This window comes from Pleurodeles waltl, chromosome 7 (genome assembly GCF_031143425.1).
Source record: "Pleurodeles waltl isolate 20211129_DDA chromosome 7, aPleWal1.hap1.20221129, whole genome shotgun sequence".
In the NCBI taxonomy this organism is placed as follows: Eukaryota; Metazoa; Chordata; class Amphibia; order Caudata; family Salamandridae; genus Pleurodeles; species Pleurodeles waltl.
Genome location: NC_090446.1, coordinates 533,475,710 through 533,496,410, shown reverse-complemented (window position 1 = coordinate 533,496,410; position 20,701 = coordinate 533,475,710). Strand labels below are relative to the sequence as shown.

General features: G+C 45.0%; 1 protein-coding gene and 1 long non-coding RNA gene across 4 annotated transcripts in view; one reads left to right on the top strand and one right to left on the bottom strand.

Annotated features, from left to right (window-relative positions):
* Positions 1-7,879, bottom strand: part of LOC138304302 (serine protease 27-like) — a 422,171-nt gene extending 414,292 nt beyond the window's left edge. Inside the window, exon 1 of the mRNA XM_069244254.1 lies at positions 7,659-7,879. Within this exon, the coding sequence (XP_069100355.1) occupies positions 7,659-7,698 (40 nt within the window). The 5' untranslated portion in view covers positions 7,699-7,879. The remainder of the gene's footprint in view (positions 1-7,658) is intronic.
* The window catches only part of LOC138304303 (uncharacterized), a 182,339-nt gene that overhangs the window by 36,618 nt on the left and 125,020 nt on the right, over positions 1-20,701 (top strand). The window lies entirely within an intron of this gene.

Sequence of the window (20,701 nt, the reverse complement as noted above, 5' to 3'; positions counted from 1 at the left end):
GGCAAATGAGAGAACAACCCATCACTTCTGGGACATCTAACATTTCTGTACGACACACCTGGGCTTGTTCACAGGACGAAGAGCAGATGTATTGAAATATCAGCCTGATTCATTTTCTTTCCTTCTACACTTTACATTTGAACGTACAGCACCCTCAAGAGGCAAAATCAAGGCCTGTGCCCACCATGCATTCATTGTGATCATTGTCAAACAATGCCATCGCAAGCGACCCTAACCTTTTCACTCCCCTCAACATTGGGCCACTTACAGAAGTCTAGTGATCTAAATTGACCCCTTCCCTCAAAAGAAGACAGGCCTGGATGCTGAAACATTGGTAAGAGCACATACAGCTAATAACTCACACAGGCAATGAACCATCTTCTCCAGCAGCCAGACCTCGATAAGCAGTATAGTCTGTAGTGACATGTTTCCCAATTCGTTAGGCCACATTGTGCACCGATGGTGGAAGGAACCGGAATTTGCACCAATTATAATGATGCTCCACTTGAATTTTTTGTATGTTACATTTCTTTCTAGACGGTGAAAGGCAAAGTTTAGCATTAATTCTTCAGATACAAGTAAGTGTTTTGAAATATATCACAGCCATGTGTTGGCGTGTGATCCATCACCCTCTTCAGACTCTAATTGGTACAGATCAGGATGGCAACCATTTTAACATACACGTTTGCTACTTAATGCTTGTTGTCTCATCCCATTGTGTTGTCACATCTTACTCCACACAGATGACCGCAGACCCAGAAGTTTTCTTCTTGGATCCGAAGGAGAATCTATTTGCCCTGAATACATTATGAAGGATACCAACATGAATTTAGGGCGGTGCGTACCAGACACTAAGAATAAATACAGGGAAGGTTGAGGGCAGAAGCTTGTACTTTGAGAACAAGCCTTCCACTAATGCCAGATGTGGATCTGAAGTAGGTAGCAGGAGAGTGTCACGAAAGAGAATCAAAGGGTTCCTTGACTTCTAGACCATCCTCTTTTTAGGTGTTGCTTAGACAGCTTTGAGCAGTCTTTTGCTGGAAGACCTCTTTTCGAGGGAAACATCACTTACAACCTGGTGAATGCAACGAAATGAATTTACGCGATGCATTTACAACACAATGCATTTACAACGCATGGCTTTACCACGCAAGCCTTTACCACGAATATACCTTTACGAATTTCCTTGTAAAGGTATGAATTGTATGCGTTTTAAAGGTAAGTACAGGTAAGTATTAAGTATTTAGGTTTTAGGGTGGGTATGGGTTTTCGGGTGGTAAGGGCATTTTTATGTTTTAGGGTGTGTGGGTTTTTGGGTAGTAAGCGCATTTTTTGGTTTTAGGGTGTGTACGGGTTTTGGGGTGGTAAGGGCATTTTTAGGTTTTAGGGTGGGCATGGGTTTTGGGGTGGTAAGGTTATTGTTAGGTTTTAGGGTGTGTATGGGTTTTAGGGTGGTAAAGTTATTATTAGGTTTTAGGGTGGGTATGGGTTTTGGTGTGGTAATGGCATTTTTAGGTTTTAGGGTGGGTATGGAGTTTTGGGGTGGTAAGGGCATTTTTTGGTTTTAGGCTCCGTGTGGATTTTGGGGTGGTAGGATATTTTTAGGTTTTAGGGTGGGTATGGGTTTTGGGGTGGTAAGGTTATTTTTAGGTTTTAGGGTGGGTATGGGTTTTGGGTTGGTAAGGGCATTTTGGGGTTTTAGGGTGGACATGGGATTTCGGTGTGGTAAGGGCATTTTTAGGTTTTAGGTTAAGTATGGGTGTTGGGGTGGTAAAGGCATTTTTTTTTTTAGGGTGGGTATTGGTTTTGGGATGGTAAGGGTTTTTTTAGGTTTTATAGTGGGCCTGGGTTTTAGGGTGGTAAGGGTATTTTTAGGTTTTAGGATGGGTATGGGGTTTGGGTAGTAAGGTTATTTTTACGTTTTAGGGTGGGTATGGGTTTTGGGATGGTAAGGGTATTTTTAGGTTTTTATGGTGGGTATGGGTTTTGGGGTTGTAAGGGTATTTTTAGTTTTTTTAGGGTTGGTATGGGTTTTGGGATGGTAGGGCTTTTTTAGGTTTTAGGGTGGGCATGGGTTTTGGGGTGGTAAGGGTATTTTTAGTTTTTTTAGGGTGGGGATGGATTTTGGGGTGGTAAGGGCATTTTTAGGTTTTAGGGTGGGTATGGGTTTTGGGGTGGTAGGGCTTTTTTTGGTTTTAGGGCGGGCATGGGTTTTGGGGTGGTAAGGGTATTTTTAGGTTGGGTATGGAGTTTGGGGTGGCAAGGGGTGTTTAGGTTTTAGGGTGGGTATGGGTTTTGGGGTGGTAAGGGTATTTTTAGGTTTTAGGGTGGGTATGGGTTTTGGGGTGATAAGGGGTGTTTAGATTTTGGGGTGGGTATGGGGTTTGGGGTGGTGAGGGGTGTATAGGTTTTAGGGTGGGTATGGGTTTTGGGGTGGTAAGGTAATTTTTAGGGTTTGGGGTTTTTGGGTTGAAAGGTTTGTTTGTATATATATATATATATATATATATATATATATTATATAAATGTATATATACATAGACATGTATATATATATGTATATTTATATATACATTTATATATATTACATATATAGGTACATATATATATAAAATGTATGTTATACTCACCTCCAGTTTTTACCATGAATATGCCCTTACCAACTATGCCTTTACTACGAAATTGTCGTGGTAAAGACATTCGTGGTAAAAGCATATGCATTGTAAAAACATTTAGTGGTAAGTACATGCATGGTAATGACCATGCATTGTACTTACGGCGTTGTAAAGGCATGCATTGTAAGTGCATGCGTTGTTCCATCATACATCCCTTTTCGACCATGCCAAAAGCATACTGTGGGGTTAAAGCCATCCCATCCTTTGCCATTGATTGGCTTTCTTGCCTCTCTAATTTACTTGCTTCTTATTCAATTGATTTCTTTCCTTTTCTTGTGTATGTACCACCCCAACATAACCTTTTATCATCCTTCTGAATGGATGCTGTGCACCTCTCCACTGCTTTCATTCAGGGAACGACGTTTTCTTTAAGCACTCCATGAGTGTTCATGTGATTTCTTGCTATTGCATGTGAGCACAAAACCCCAGAGCACTCTGTGTTTATTTCTCCTCTTCTCCACCCAATTTCACTCATTGTTATACTTCACGGTGACTATTTTTGCTGGTTATTGTATTTATTACCTCCCCAGCCCCCATCAAAGGTATCCCTTCCTCATTCACTTCGCATTGCTGCCACTCTTGCGCTGACTTCCCCCACACCCAGTTCTCCATTGTTTCCCCACCCCACCCCGCCCAATGCAATTTCTTTTTAGTTTTGTTCATGGACCCAGCAGCGGCTACATGCTGCTAGTCTGCTCAGATTTAAAAAAATACTTTTATATAAATAAAACTGAAACTTGTATTTATTGCTCCATGTCGGGTCTTTCATCTTGGAATGGAAAATAAATTAAATAATGCTCACATGTGTAGTGTCGTATACATGTGCATAAGTCTTAACTCGTGTGTATGCGCGTACCTATTAGCACAGAGCATGCATATTGACACAGCTGCAACAGTGTCATAATGCTTACTCCAGCATGGACAAGCTCATATCATTGTGCCTTTTTTTTGCTGCACGACATCAGAAAAAAAGTCTGGTGAACCAGCGAACAGTGTGTAGTGGATCCCTCTTTTTCAAGTTCAGGACCACTAATTCCTTTGCTGTGCCCTTCATGTGGGAACTTAACGCCCGATCCTAGTGAAAGTGACAACTGCTGCATCTGTCGGGACTGGGTTACCCAAACTTATTTATCTTTATTGGATGAAATGGCAAGGTGATCTTTTATTTCAAGAACTTTGGGATAGGTCTAAAAGTGGAACTCCAAATGCCAAAATACCAAACAGGTTTGTCCACAGCACATTTTTTAAACTAGGGGAGATGGTGAATATTAAAGCACAATAGACATTATCGTCCCTCCTATTTTAGTATAGTTCAGTTGAGTTAACATATGAACAGATTGAGTAATGAAAAAATGGCCTCTAAGACCATTTTAACCACAGTATAATGTCTAGCAATATATACAGGGGCAGTTATATAAAGTGTTGTCTTATAAAAAATTGATGCATCCAGACATTCTGGCCCGCACGTCTTGAGAAGTAAGCATAGGAATTTGAGAAAGTTTCACATTGAGGAAAAGTAGAAGTATGGTGGGTTTCAGACCTGCATGTGTGGATGCATATGTGTATGTGATACTGATATGGTGAGGCCCTAGCTTAAAGGCAGCAGAGCACTGAACATTGTCAAAGGCCACCATACATTCAGGGAGTGATGGGAGAGGTAGCAAGGTTCTGCGAGTCTATGACATGTAGCATGAACATTGTCAGGGTTTCACTTTAGCTATTGATGATGTGAAGCAAGAAAGAAATTCAGAAGTTAATTTTATATACTCACATCTGCATAATGTGTAGGAGATTTATGGGTGAAACGAATTAATAGGATTGTATGCAGGAACAAATGCTGTTATGGCATAATCTCACGTTTTCGCTTTTACCCCAGAAAGGAATAACCATGGGTTATTTTAATGCTGTTTGGCCATTTTAGCTGTAGATGAGCTGTGATAAAATACATGGGCCATTATTCATTCTTTTGGGACACATTGCATACTTTTCTTGCAATATATGGCTCCTTTTCCCGGTAGGTCATTTGTTTGATTAATCAGGTGATGGAATTTAGTTATCAAATTATACAATGAAACTCCAAAATTCTGTTGCATTGTGGCAGATCTCTGTATCATAAATACATTACTTCTCGTTTTACTCATCTGGCCCACCACAGTTGTCTGACATTTAACACTTTGTAGGAATGGCTGAATTTCACTGAGCGAGAAATCAACATTATGCTCTTTCCTTACTCTCCAATGATGTAACCCAGTTATTTTGATGAACTTCTTTTTGGATGTCTATTGAAAACACCCTAGAATTTTGTACGTACAATGAGCTCTTTATTTATGCCTCTTGTCGTTCGTAAATCTTCTTTACCTTATTTATCAATATTTGAAGTCTTAATTCTGTTATTGGCGTTTTAATATCTTACCTGGATATTTGGGGTATATTTGCTGTGCTATCTGAACTTCAATAAAATATTTTCAACTCAAAAAACTCATTCTTCCAGCAAGCCCGCAATTCATCATTGTCTCTATATTGTGCTGCGACACTTCTGCGACAGTGTACAGCATTCCACATGAGTCATTGATTCCGTACACAAACCTTACACCAAAACCCACCCTTACCTACAATACTTCAATGCCCAAGCAGGTAACAAAACAGGAACTATAATATACACTGTTGCGTGCGCAACAACACAAACATGATCGTAATCAAAGACATCTATAGATGTAAATTTACCTTGGTGTATTTTAAGAGTTATGAAGCATGAGACATAGCAAACAGATGAGAATATTACAGCAGTCAAACAAATTAAATACCCTACCCTCAATAGCGATGAGCAGTGAAAAGTGCCATATCCTGATCAACTGGTTTTACAAAAGACCTAGGCGCAAATTGAAGTGTGTCGCACATATTCAAACTCATCTGTGATTGCTGAACATCTTGAGATATGATATGATTTGCTTAACAAAGACAACTTTAAAGCGAGGCTACTTTTATAGACTGGATTTGTAATACGTGGACATCTGTGATACATAAGTAAAAACATGTCTAATTTTCTTATTATAGTCTACACACCTGTAATAAGAAAAAAATACCTAGTATTCTACTCTAATAGCTTATTATAGTTGAACTATGACATCACAATGCCTGAGGCCAGACCCAGCAGAAGTGTAAAGGACAGGTTAGGCAGCTTAATTATGATGCTGTTTAAACAATCAAAGGGAGGACTAACTTTTTCAGAACCGTGATTCCTTGCTAAGCTGTTTATTGGCAGTTAGGAAAGATGTCAGTGATTTAATATGTTGGCATGACAAGAGTTTGTTACAAGAAAGCAGGAGGCTCTCTCCACCTTAGCACACATTCGGAACTACATGTCTTTTTAAAGTGATGTACAGGAGACTAGCATCTTTTAGTCAGAAATTCCTATCTGCATAACAAGGTTGTTTAATTTTACAATACATAGACTGCATTCATTCTACATATCTGCAGCCATACTATCTTTTTTATGTGAAACAGAGTAAAAACAAGGATTTGAGGTTTGGGGAAATGTTAATGATGTGTTTATGTCGTAAAAGGAAAAAAGTATCCCCAGATGTAAATTAAAAAGTTATTCAAAATTCCTCTCATTTAAAGGCATTCCACCTTTGTCTACTTGCTTCAAGAAGGTTGTCACTGTTTTCTGTCACTTGTAGTATCCAGCTATAATGTACATGAGGGCACTGGAACAGAATCATCAGAGAAATACCTCTCATGTTGTGCCTCTTGGTAAAAAAAAACTGTGGGGCATATTTACAAGCCCATATTGCCTCCTTGTGCCACCCTAGCATCATTTTTTTTATGGTAAGGTGGCGTTAAGGAGGCCCACACCGCATGCCTAATTTATAAAGTGGCGCAATGCATGCATTGTGCCACTTTTTAACCCCTTCCGCCACTTTATACCTGTGCCAGGTATAATGTATGCAAGGGGGTTGTTCCCCCACAGGGATGCCCAAAAAAATGGCGTAGTGGAATTTACAAGATTTTATTGCACCATTTTTCCACCTTTTTAATGCCTACTCAGGGCAGGTGTTAAAGTGTCACTGTCATTATACCCTATGGGCGTCCCTGACCTTTGCTGGATTAGCATCGACATTTTTTACACTAGTCCAGCAAAGCGCCACAATAGCGGCAAGAATGTGATGCTATTGTCCTAACATGTGCCATGATGTGCTGTATAGTAAATACATTGCTACCATGGAGACATTAGGGGGTGTAGGGTGATGCAAGAAAAGTGGTGCATCAGAGCTGATGTGCCACTTTCAGGTAAATATGCCCCATTGTGGGTCAGGGCGGGAATGGGAAATATCATCTCAGGAAAACAGTTAATGCCAGGCTCACAAGGGACCGAGTATGCACATCAAACAAGTTGCTAATTCATCTACACAACATTTGTGTCGTTCTTTTTCTCAAAAGGGCTTGGGAGGGATTTATCACTCCATCCAACCCTAAAAGCAACAACTGTCTTCCAGCCTGACAATGTATTGTGTTGTGTCCCTTATAACCATTCCATCCAGACTGTGCCCATAGGAATGCGACCAAAAAAGCGTTTTCTGAGCCCAGTGAAAGAAGAGATCAAACTCTTACCTATGTCTCGGTGAAGGAGATGCAAACTCCTACCTGTGCCTAGGGAAATGAGCTACAAAGTCTTACAAGCTCTTACCCGTGTCAACATGAAGGAGCTACAAACTCCAACACTCTCTTACCTATGCCTAGGTAAAGGAGCCACAAACTCTTACCTATGCTAGCAACACATTGTTACCTATGCCTAACTGAAGGCGCTACAAACTTTTACCTGTGCCTAAATGAAGGAGCTACAAGCTCTTACCTGGGCTTAGGTGATAAAACTAAAACTCTTACCCGTGACAAGGTGAAGGAGATACAAACTCTGACCTCTGCCTATGTGAAGGGTAGGAGAAATCTTAACATCCGCCGAAGGGAAGGAGGGCACAGACTTACCTATGTAGAGAACCGCAATCAACGGGCCGGGTACTGCCATATCCTTTTCCCTCTGGTTCCTTCTAATGAAAGTAGAGCAATTGCTATGACGAGCTGTTTAAGTCTTCAACGCTGAGCAGGAAGATGTGAACCGAGCCGGAAATCAGTGCCTTAAGAAATGGTTGCTAAAGGGCTGAGAAGCCACAGGAGTCTGACGGGAGAAACTGGTTTTCCTGTACAGGTCTGCTACGCTGTTCATGACAAAATGATGACAGCTGCTTAGCAGTGTGAACAAGCACGACCTGCTGGAGATACTGTGGATAGAGACCGGCAGAGACACTTGACAGTAGCTAAGACACCTGCAAACAGATCAAGCACAGAAAAAGGCGCGAGGGCTGCAGTAAGAGCTGGCCACTCATGTTTTCCATTCCCCTCATATGTGACTTCCAGAGTTGGTTTTACAAACCTGTTTCCCGCAGGGCAGCATAGGAATGTTACACCCTAGGAGAAGGTAATCGTGCTGACCTCGAACTCTGCGGTGATTCGTTTTACAACTGGCTGTTTTTCGAGATCGATGATTCCGAGTTTGGACATGAGGTCTTTTCTTTTTCCATCATATGTTAATCACTGCGTGAAGGGCAGACACCCCTCCCACACCCACCATACAGTGTTTCATATTTTCCCTTGAGGTAGATCCCTGCAATGAGGTGTGTCTCTTTACCTCTGAAGGTGGAGAACGGCCCAGGCAGTGCCTAATTTGAGCCGGTGGTTTCCGTTGTGGAGCACCTGCACTTATTTTTGAGGGCCGGCACTTATTTTGCTGCCTCAAGCTTTTACTCTGAGCAAAAGATACACATGGGAAAGATGGAGGAAGAGAAAAACTAATACTCTTCACAAAGGGAGAAAGCCGAAAGCTGCAAGAGTGAGCTGAAGTGGCAGGAACGGGCTGTAAATGGATCGAAGAGGCCCGAGATGGATTTAGGATTACGCTGCCTCAGTATTCTGCGCTCTCACATTTCATTGCAGCAGCCTCGTGTTTTAGAGGAGAGTTTAGGGCACCGGCACGTTTTTATTTACAAATGAATCACTGTGCACAGGCTTCAGGGAACAGAGCCTGGTACAAGACAGTACTGCATTTAAAAAAAAACATAACGATTTACTTAGCTAGTGCTTCAAGTGGCCCATAGTCTACCAGGGGTAGTTGGGGTTTGAGCAACTGTTTATACTGCAAGCAAGCTTGAAACCTTCAAGGACTAGTAATCCAATTCTTATCTTTTTTCCAATCTTCTGAGTCTGACGAATTTTGTTAGGAGTCCCAAGGGGCAAAGAGAAACCACATCCACTCACATCAATAAATGACAGTGTAACCCATTCGGTCACACATTGAATCTCAGGGGCAAACTTAAAGTTTAGAATGAGATTTAGTACAGACTCAGAGTTAAACCCATATAAACCGAGTCTCAAAACAAATCACCAAAGGAGAATCAAAATGTTGAACAACATTAAATTTCACTAGCATGTCAAAGACCAATATCTCAAAGGCAACAATGCAGTAAATAAGAAAACGTATAAGATGCTTTACATTCAAGTTCAGATTTTCCTGCCTAATCATTACATTTACATTTCTGACTATTCCAATAGACTAAAGATAAGTGCTGAGAAAGATGTCAGCTTTAAAAAACCTTAGGAGAAGTTTGGTTAAGAAAGATGTGAGCACCATAAAGCCACTAAGTGCAACAGAAAGTAGAGGTCATCTCTAGTCAAGAGGAAAAGGGAATCTGAATTTCAGTCTAACTAAACAACACTTTAATTAACCTCAAAACCTTCCAGTAGCTGACATCACAGCCAAGGAAATTTCCACTAACAGGGCACCATTGTGAATTACATCCAAGTAAATTTTGCTCTCTTCTGTCTGGTGCACGACCTTGGATTACTGTCAAGTTCAGGAATCCCAAAAGGGAGTTTGTTTTTTCAGCTCCCTTTTACTGGCTTTGGTCCTTGACAACCTATCTCATGCTATCTCTTCCTTATCCATACTTAGCCATGTTCTTCTCATTAAAGAAGTCTGGTACTGTCACACCTGCAGAAGGAAGAAATATAATGCACAAAGAAGGCAAACTTCATGTTGAAATTAAACACAGAAATCGTGTAGGTCTTAATTCTAGCGTTGACAATAAAAATAAAAGTGCACATTTTGGTTATATGTTTACACATGCAGTTGTCCTAAACACCACAGAAAAGTAAGAGTGATATATAATTTGTTAAGGTACTGAAGTATTTATAATTCTTTTGACTAACATTGCTTGAATGCGGCTTACATATTACATTTATATTTCTAGTCATAGAAGCACTGCAGTGTCATGGTCTTTTACTAATCCACATTTACATGGATATAGTTTCACACATTACACAAGCCATTTATATGCTTCATTACCCTTCTCCCAGTAAAGCGTAATGGTGAAGACAAATTATGCTCTTTCACTAGACAGCTTGGAAGAAGGAGTTCCTGGTTTCTACTGTGGGTCATGTGAGAAGAATGTGTATGTGCACGCAGAATAATTGGCATGCTGGGGTGTGTAAATTCTGTGGTTGGCAATGTTACACCTAGGGTTGTCACCTGGCTGTCTCTTTTTACAAGTATGACCAGTATTTTATCATCTCAACAGTGCAAAAATTAGAACAATCACTTAAAGCTGGTGTTTTTCCTTTATCAGTACATACTATAAGCAGTAAAGACAAGAATAAAACACTTTAAAATGGATTTTAGCACTGCCTTAATAATCCTTGACAGATGATTAAAGTAAACAAAGACAGAAAAGCCATGTTAAAAAGAATACAGGCAATTTTAAATAAAGTTCGATTTAATTATTATTTCCAGGCCTTTGGAGAACCTTAAAACGGGCACAAATTGCTGGTAATTTTCTCTGAGAATGGGGTTTTGGGAGACAGCAGACCGGAGGAAGGTCTGTACCCCAGGGTCATTGGGGGTACAAGCCGGACTCTAGATGACAGGGCTTCGTAGGCTACCTCAGTTAAAGGATGTAGCCTAAAGCGTATAAATGCAGCCATTTTACCGACAGGAAAATGTTTGTTTTCTAGCATCAGGAACATCATTAGTGAGTGAAATATTGCTTGGGATTAGCATTTCCTCTTTTATTACTTACCTTTGCTAGGTGTTTTGAACATTACCCCCTTACCTTCATGGCACAGCTGCGGCGTCTGAAGTATCAAGCATGCAATGGCAGAAGATAGAGTTCAACAGGTGCTCTGTAGAAAGAAGCTGGGCTCCTGGACCTGATTGTGGGAGGTGATGCATCTGCCTAGTAGGCTTGGCTGGTAAGGCACACTTCATGTGGGCTGGCCACTGCTTTCCTGGCAAGTTCCCTGCTATGTGTTCAGGCATCAGGCACAGGAGAGGCCCAGGTAGGTGACAAGGGCCACCCGCAAGTGGCGGGGGGTTGGGAGCTCACTGCCTCACATCCCAGCAAAGTTCAGCACAGCAAGCGCGTGGAGCGGCTCCTGCAGCGAAAGCAGGCTGGGGTGGGGAAAGGGAGGGACCACCGGCCATGAGCGTCAAGACAGTATGTGGAGCAGCCCAGGGAGCTCAGTAGCCCTGGCTCATGGGTACAGGCCATACAATGAGTGCAGGAGGGTGAGGGGGAGGTTCAGCTGGCAGTTTTCAACAGCCCGGCAGGGAGGGTTTAGTCAGTGACTAGAGGGTTGGCTATGACTTGGAGCCTGATTTGGAGTCAGTGACTGGGCAGACCCGAAGGCCTGCATTGGGATACAAATAACTAGTTGAGGGCAGGACGACTTTGTTTATGATCCTTGATGTGGGGCCTGAGCTTATGAAGGCAGGTTGAGTTCCAATTGAGCAGGGTGCTGAAGGCCTGGAGCCCTCAAAGGTAGAAGAATTCAGCCTGAAAGCAAGGAATGGCAGTGAGGCCATGTGGTCGGGTCCAAACTCTAAGTGACCTTGGATAGTGGAACTGGCTACAAAGGGTGTCCAATATAGATGGCAGATGGGAGTGCCCCAGAAAGGGGCCGGGGAACAACAGACAGGGAGAGGTCACAAAGGGGACTAGGGTGTTTCTTTGGCCTGCCAAATTAACCTGGCCACAAAGAAGGGCCTGGCATCTGTGCTTGTAGCTGCCATGCTCGGATGAAGTGATGAGAAGTGCTTGGGGGTAAAAGGGGTCTAATACAGTCAGACCACAAAAAGTATATTCCAAAGGTAGCAGGCGGGGACAAGAGCACAGGAGGCACTATTCGTCAAGCTAGGTTAGCGAGGACAGGGATGGTCAAGCTCAGGCGATAGGAATTTCATGGCGCTGCATACCGGTCCTACATTCTTCATTTCAGGTCTTTAGCCTATGATGGGTAATAGACTTAGGAGAGCACGGTGTGGCTCACACACCCTGGGGTGAAGTAAAGGCATGGCCCAGAATGGCCAGCAAGACTGTGTCTTGGGACCCGGCCCATGTGGCACAAGAAGGTCCAGGAAGGGCTCACCACAGTGACCAAAAGAGGGGTACAGAGCATCGTCAGAAGGTAGACAGGATGGGTCCTGATGGCTCACTTCACTGGAATTACTGAGAGGGTTTGATATGGCCCATCAGGGTAAGGATGATGGTAGCTGGATGGTATGGCATCAGGTGCCACGGGGTGTGGCTGGTGTGACAAACAGTGTGGAGATGGACACATGGCATGAAGAGGTGAAGAGACTGTGAGATGCTGGGTCCATCGGACCGAAGGTGGTGGCATGAAGGTGCAACAGGCATGAGGGAGGGGAGTCAGGCTCCAAAACTGAGGAGAAGAGAAAGGCAACTGAAATGGAGGGAAAGAAAATTAAGGAACTAAAGATACAAAAACTCCCATACATGGGGGTAACTAAGCCACTGGGGGCTCATTTGATGTTATTCACTAAAGAAAAAAAATTGGAAAGGGAAGTATGTAGAAATGTTCAAGCTCCTGCATAGGAAATGAAGGCCAAGGAGGATTCAAAAGAGGAGGAATACGAGTTGGTAAAACGCTTATGGGTTCTAATGACCACTGAAAACTGAACAGCGGTATTTTTGGCATTTATGACAGTGTATATTGTGAATAATACCCTGAATGTAGCATAACCCTTGTTTAAGTATATGGATGTTATATGGAAGGCCCAAATCTTGTTTGGTGGAAATGATTGGGTCCAGTACGATGATGAATCCAGGGCACAACTGGCCCTTGATCCTGAGGCAAAATGGGGGGAAATAGATTCGGACCTATGGCAACATACGGTGGGCCTGGCAAAATTTGGGAAGACTATTTTTACAGTGAGCGGCTTGCCCATAGTCTATCAGCCCTATCAGGCCTGTCCTAGCCGGGGATGGGTGGGTAATGCTGCTTAGACCCAAGGAGGCTCCCACTGGGCTTTTTGGGACTTCAACAAGGGGATGTGCACAAGGGAGTATTGTAGATTCAGTCATGAATGCTCAAAGTGCTCAGGGAAGTACACCCTTGCACATTGCTACGGGAAGGCTGGCGGCATGCGAAGGGGGCAGACAGGTGGTAACTCTACCCAGTGGCAACAAACTACAGGTGGGACTGAGGTGCAAGGCACAGGGAACTACAAGGAGGTCGGGGCACAGGGATCTGATGGAAAAAGCTCATACTCCGGTTAAGTTGGACAGGCTGACATTCTGGTTGTGCTCTTACTCTAACAAGAGAAAATGCAGTGATACTTTGTGAGTTTTCAATGGGGATTCAAATTGAGTTACGAGGGCCTGAAGGGTTGATGTTGGGTGGAAACTCTGAGGTCAGTTAAGGCACACCCACAGGTGGTGCAGGAGAAATTACAGAAAGAGGTACAGAATGGGAAAATGACCAGTCCATTTGACGCATGGCCAATGAAGGACTTGATCGTTTCCCCGATTGGGGAGGTGACAAAAAGAGAGAAAGGGCACTTCCGACTGATAGAATACCTGTCATGGCCAGAAGGACAGTCAATAAATGGTTTCATTGGGAAGAGGTGTCATCTGCATCTTGTTCCTCACTGGATGTAGCAATGGCAATGGTAGAACAAGCTTGGGCAGGAGCTTATATCCCAAAACTTGACATAAAATTGACATTCTCATTACTACCAGTACATCCGGAGGATTTTCAGTTACTGGGTATTCAACTTAATGGGCACTGGTATGTGGATAAAGCTCTGCCAATAGGGTGCGCTATCTCATGTGCACTGTTGCAGCAGCTAAGCACTTTTCTGGAGTGGCTCTTTATGCAGGTCACTGGGTATGACAAGGTCATGCACTATCTGGATGATTTCTACTTTGTAACAGTCTCCAGTTCCGTGGACTGCCAGCACTTGCTGGTAATTTGTCAGGAGCTCATGGAGGACATTGGGGTCCCTATGGGACCAGTGAAGATGGTGGGGTGAGTGACAACCGTGTCCTTCCTAGTAATAGAGCCGGATTCGGAGGCAATAGCGGCTCGCCTTCCGCTAGATAAAAAAAGTAGGGATGCAAGTACTGTTTGATACAATGCTGGGAAAGCCAAAGGTCACAGTCCGAGAGGTGCAAATGCTCTTGGGCCATTTGAGTTTTGCATCTAGAGTTGTGAGGGTGGGTAGGACTTTTTGTAGGTGACTGGGATTGGCACTATCAGGACTTTATCTACCACACCATCATGTACACTTATCTGCAGGGGTTAGGGAGTATTTCCGAATGTGGTGCTTCTTTTTGGATTCTTTCAGTTGCGTTCCAATCATGTCACAGCAGGAGTTTGAATGAGATGTTCAGATTTACTCAGATGCCTCGGGCATAGATTTTGGATTGTACTGGCAAGGAAGCTGGTGCGCCGAAGAATGGCCAGACAGTTGGAAACAAAGGGGACGTAGTATCGCATTTCTTGAGTTGTGTCTCTTAGTGATGGCTGTCACATTGTGGGCAAGTTGTTAGAGCACAAGAAGGTGCTTTTTGGAGTAGTCAATGTGGCTGTGGTGCAAGTGGTCAACAAACAATCAGCAAGGGACACTCAGGTTGCTGTGGGTCTTTGTGCGAGAATGCTTGGGGTACGATTTTTTGCTCAAAGCAAGGCATGTACCAGGCATGTACAGAGACATTGCAGATACATTGTCTTATTCACAGTGGAAGAGGTTCCATGGACTGGCCACAGAGGCAGACAGGGGCAAGATTCACATGCCACTGGAGTTATGGACAGTAGGAGACTAAGGATGTTCCAGTTGGTGGTAGGGTCCCTGGCTGCATTCACCCATAAAGGATATCACCAGGCATGGGCAGAATTACTGAGTTCAGGGGCTTGTCGATGTTCCAGAAATTGGGAGAGGGTAGATGTGGTGCAGTTCATTTTAGGCTTGACAGAGAAAGGTTTATCTAGAGTCAAGATTGCAGGGAAACGGGTGGGCATTTCCCTTATGAGGAAGCTGTTTTTGGGTTACGTGCCTTTGGCAGGGGAATTGGGCAAGGGAATCTTAGAAGGATGGGCTAGGGGACAAGGTTGTGCACTGCGAAAGAGGAGGCCCCTTATTTGGCAGGTTTGTTTTCAAAGTAATAAGTAGTTTGCCCGAGGTTTGTTAATTACAAAAAGAATCCATTTTATTTTCCACACTGATGACACTGATGTTTTTGGGCACTTTTTAGGTGTCATAGATGTTGGGGGGTTAGGGTAGCAGGGATCTTTCATGGGAGGATGTACGTTTTAGGCCAGATGGGGTAGTAATCCACCTGCGTTTGTCCAAAACTGACCAGAGGTCAAAGAGTACAATGGTCAAATTACTGACCCACCGAGTGGAGGACTTGTTCCCAGTAACATGGGGCCAAAATGTAAAGATCAGTCGCTTGAACCAAAAGAGGTGGTTTTCATGCATGATTAGGGGGAACCAGTCACCGCCTTTCAACTCCTAGAATTTCTGAGAAAAGTGCTTGAAAGGTTGTGTTTGGTGGCTATGGATTTTGGTACTCATTCTTTTTGCATAGGGGTAGGAACAGAAGTGAGCAGGAGGGTTTGGTCAAGGGATCAAATTGTGGGATTGGGTAAATGGTCATCGAATTGTTTTCAGAGGTATGTCAGATCCAGTGAAGGGGAAATGTTGGAATCATAGGCCCGTATTTATACTTTTTTAGCGCCGCATCTGCGCCGCTTTTTGATGCAATAGCGGCGTGAACTTACAAAATACAATTGTATTTTGGAAGTTTGCGCCACCTTTGTATAAAAAAATTACGCAAATGCAGCGCTAAAAAAGTATAAATATGGGCCATAGTTTGCCACAATTTTGCTCACACCTTTTTATCTTTCGAGGCTCGGTTCCAGGCCCGTTGGCTGCGCATTTGGCGGTTTGGAACATTGGCCATTCATTTGTGAAATGAGTAGATCAGGAAGCAGAAAAGAGTGCATTGGGACAGAACCTTGTGTTTGACAACACCACCCTTTCGGTAGCATGACAAAGTAAAGGAGGCATGAGGGAGAAGGAGCTTTTGCCTAAATTGAATAAGCTAATGAACAGCACAATTTGCCTGGATGTTTTGCTTTTAAATTGAGGTGAAAATTAATTTGTGGTGGAGAAAGGTTTGGCTCTATTGAGGGCAATGAATTAGGACTTGAGAGAAATCAATGCTCAGTGGTCAGGATGTTTTGTAGCTTGGACTCAGTATATTTCCAGGAGGTGTTAGAGAGGAGCTAGCAAGCCAGCAGCTATAGACAAGACAAGGAGGAAAGTTAATAGGGAGATGCAACACTTCTGCAGAGATGAAGGAATTGGCCGAGTGGAACATGTTAACCTGTGTTATCAGGCAGTGTAGTTTTTTAGGGACGATGGAGTACATCTTTCTAGGTACGGTATGGTGTTGTACCTACTGAAAGTCATAGAGTTCATCTTTGGGACCCTCACGACACAGGTGTGAAGCATACAGTCTGGAGGGAGGCAGAAAAAGTCAGGTTGGTGCCTTTTTCTGGTGGCGATTGGCCCACAAGTTTGCAGGGCTTTAATGCGTCCATTTTCTTACGATAATGGCATTACTCCTAGTCCTACTCCCTCGCCTTTCTTTAAACCAATGAGGCTTCCTGCCTCCCACTATACCCTCCCTTCCCCTTTTAAACCCTCCCCACCTCTACCCCCTCCTGTACAAAAACCAAGCCCAGGTAGCAACTCAGACAGTCCGTACCGGGAGGGCGGGAGGGAACGGAAAGGAAGGCGAGGGAGTAGGACTAGGAGTAATGCCATTATCGTAAGAAAATGGACGCATTACCTCCCGTCCCTCCCTCGCCTTCCTTTCAACCAATGAGACATAGCAAGAAACACACAGGAGACGGACACTGAGTTGCAAGAAGTTTATTACCATGCACAAAGGACACCAATACCCCACCCCTATTACCTCATAGAGGATAAGACTCAGTGACCCAATACCGACTTCAAACCACCCAAGTCCGACAGCCTATAATGCCGAACAAACGTTGAAGGAGAGGCCCAAGTGGCGGCCCTGCAAATTTCCACCACTGAAGTCCCCTGAAGCTCCGCCACCGTAGCCGCCATACTCCTGGTAGAACGACCCTGAATCCCTTGTGGAGGAACCACCCCTTTCAAGGAATAAGCCAACAGAATCAATGATCTCACCCACCGACTTAAGGAAGCCACGGAAGGCTTCTCCCCTTTACGGGCCGGACTGAAATTCACAAACAGCGAATCACCCTTACGGAAAGGAGCCACCACACGCAGATACTCCAACAAAGCCCTGCGCACATCCAACTAATGTAAACGAACCTCCTCCACCGAGGAGGGATTCGGACAAAAGGAAGGAAGGATGACCTCCTGGCGAGCATGGAGAGAAGAATTGACTTTTGGGATAAAAGAAGGTACCGGAACAAGAACCACTTGATCCTGAAAATTTTTACAAAAAGGAAAAGAACAAGCCAAGGCCCCCAATTCCCCTAAACGGCGGGCCGAAGTAATGGCCACCAAAAAGAATATCTTCAAGGAAAGATGGCGTAAATCACAGTCCCCCAGTGATTCAAAAGGGGCAGCCGTTAAAACATCCAAAACCAAAGCAAGATCCCCTGAAGGAAAAGAACGTACAGGGCAAGGAAATAAATTAAGAAGCCCCTGAAAAAATCTAGGCATCAAACGACCCTCGTCCGGAAGATTACGCCACGGACCTCTAAACGCCTGAATAGCCGCCCGCTGCACCTGCAGAGACACCACTGACAACCCCAATTGCGCACCATCCTGCAAGAACTGCATTACATCAAAGATAGACGCGCAGGTAGGATCCAAGTCATGCCTTAAGCACCAAGAAGAAAAAAACCTTCCACTGCCTACCATACGAAAGCAAAGTGGAACGCCACCTGGAAGCCAGTAAAGTAGAACTCAAAGCCACTGGCACCCCCAGACCCGTCAAACCCCGTCGTTCAACTTCCAGGCCGTCAAGTGTAACCTCCTCAATGACCCCATCGAGAGGCAGGGAAACTCCAGGGGCGACGGACAAAGAGGAAGAGGCCACATCCGACAGGATGCCTTCAGCTGCAGCAATGGGAACCAATTCGCCCTCGGTCAAGGGGGCCCAATCAGGATAACCCTGGCCCCCAAAAGCCGCACCCTCAACAGAAAAGACCTGATTAGCTGAAACGGCGGGAAAGCATACAAAAGGCCCCTTGGCCAAGGACACGACATCCCGTCCACCTCCCAAACCTGAGGAAACCGAAACCGGGAGCAGAAGCGACCGAGCTTCGCGTTTTCCACGGACGCAAACACATCCAGCACTGGAAGACCCCAGAGACGAACCAGATGAAGAAACAGTGACTTCCGGAGGGAGAAAAGTTGAGAGGAAGGAATCACCCTGCTCAGCAGATCCGCCCGAACATTGACCACCCCCTGAATGTACGTAGCCCTGAGAGAAGGAACCCACTCCTGAGCCCACACAAAAATCCTCCTGGCCAGACTGAACAAAGCCCTCGACCTGGTCCCCCCCTGTCGGTTGACATAAGCCTTGGCCACTAAGTTGTCCGCCCGAACAAGAACCACAGCCCCCTTCAGGGACACCTGGAAATGGATCAGAGCCAACAATACCACCCTCAACTCGGGCCAATTCGATGACCGATCGGCCTCCAGCGGGGACCAGAACCCCTGAATCTGTGTCAACCCCATCCAAGCAGCCATCCGGAGAGGCTGGCATCCGTAGTCACCACCACCGGGCTCAGAGGAGACAAAGACACCCCTACCCGAAGATGATCGGAATCCAACCACCATCTTAACTCCCTGCGAATCAATCCTGACCCCGGAATCCTGGTCATCAGAGAACCGGACCCTGGCGTCCACATTCTCAGGAACCAGGTCATTAAGCACAGCAGATGGAAACGCGCCCAAGGGACCAGAAATATCACAGATGCCAAATGACCTTGCAGACGCAACCACAGAAGAGCACGGGGGCAGTCCGTAACACAACCTCCCTCACCATGGACTGGAGCACACCTAACCTCTTTCCTGACACTGTCACCAAGCCTAGAAGAGTCTGAAACTGAGCCCCTAGAAAAACCAGATCTTGGGATGGGACCAAATCTGATTTTCCCCAGTTGATTAAAAACCCGTGGTTTTGCAGGACCACCAGAACTTGGGCCACCTGCCTCTGCAACAGGGCCCGCGAGGGTGCATGGATCAAGATGTCGTCCAGATATGGATGAATAAACACCCCTTCTGAATGCAGCAAAGCCACCAGGGGAGCCAGCACCTTCGTAAAAATCTGAGGAGAAGACTTGAGGCCGAAAGGCAGTACACAAAACTGATAGTGCTCCTGATCCACAGCAAACCTCAGGAACCTCTGAGAAGTCTTCGCCACAGGCACATGCAGGTAAGCATCCTGCAGATCCAGTGACACCAGAAAGTCCCCATGACTGACCAATGGAAAGATAGTCTGAATAGACAGCATGCGGAAATGCACCGTCCTGATCCAAGCATTCACTTCCTTCAGATTGAGCACAGACCGAAACCCCCCTGATACTTTCTGAACTAGAAATAAGACCGAATAAGTGCCCTGACCCCTTTCTTCCAGCGGAACGCGGGAAATGGCCCCCTTGAACAGTAAGTCCCGGACTCCGTCCAACAATGCCTTTCTCCGCGCCCCTCCTGTAGGCAGATGAGTGGGATGTACCCCCGAATCTGGAGGCACCACAACAAAATCGATGACGTAACCATTGGCCACAATGTCCAGCACCCAATGATCGCTGACACTCTCCTTCCAAACTGAAAGAAAGTGTCTCAGCCTTCCCCCAACCGGCCCTATGCCAGGCCCACAGTGATTGTCAGGACCCCTTCTTAAACCCACCCCAGTTCGAAGGATCAGACTTCTTAGGGGAAAAACGAGGCTGAAAACGACGTTTCCTAAAAGAAAAAGATTTGGCATCCAACTTGGGAGAAGAACGGGAATGTTTCTTCCACCCTTTTCCTGAAGCAGATCCCCCTTTATAAGGCAAGGCATGCTTCCTTTCCTTAAACGCCTTGGAAAGCATGGAAGGCAATTGATCCCCAAACAAGCTACTAACCTCAAACGGCAGTCGCAGTAAGGCAGACTTCTCCCCCGGGTCGGCCTTCCAGGATCGCAACCAGAGGGACCTACGGGCCCCAATTAAAGCACCAGACACCAGAGCCGAAGTACGGACCACATCCGACGACACATCTGCCAACAACCTGGCCTGCTGTTCCATACCAGCCAGGACCTCTGAACACTCTGCCCCTTCCTGAACAGCCACCCGCCAGCTTATCAAAGTCCTGCACCAACGACTGGGCCGCATAAGCAGAATATATACCTGCCCTCAGTGCCAGATTCTCAGCCACAAAAGCCCTCTTAGGCCCTGAATCCACCTTACGGTCTGTGGCATCAGTAGGCACACAATCCTCCGGATTGACTGCTGTTTTGCCAATCAGGGTAGCCAAAATTGAATCCAGGCGGACCGAGGGGGGTAATACCTCCTCACTCTCAAGTAAATAAAGTTTCTGAAGGAATCGTGGAACCTGAGCCTTATCCACATATTTCCATTCTCTAAACACCATATCCTTCACAGGTCCCTGAAAAGGCATG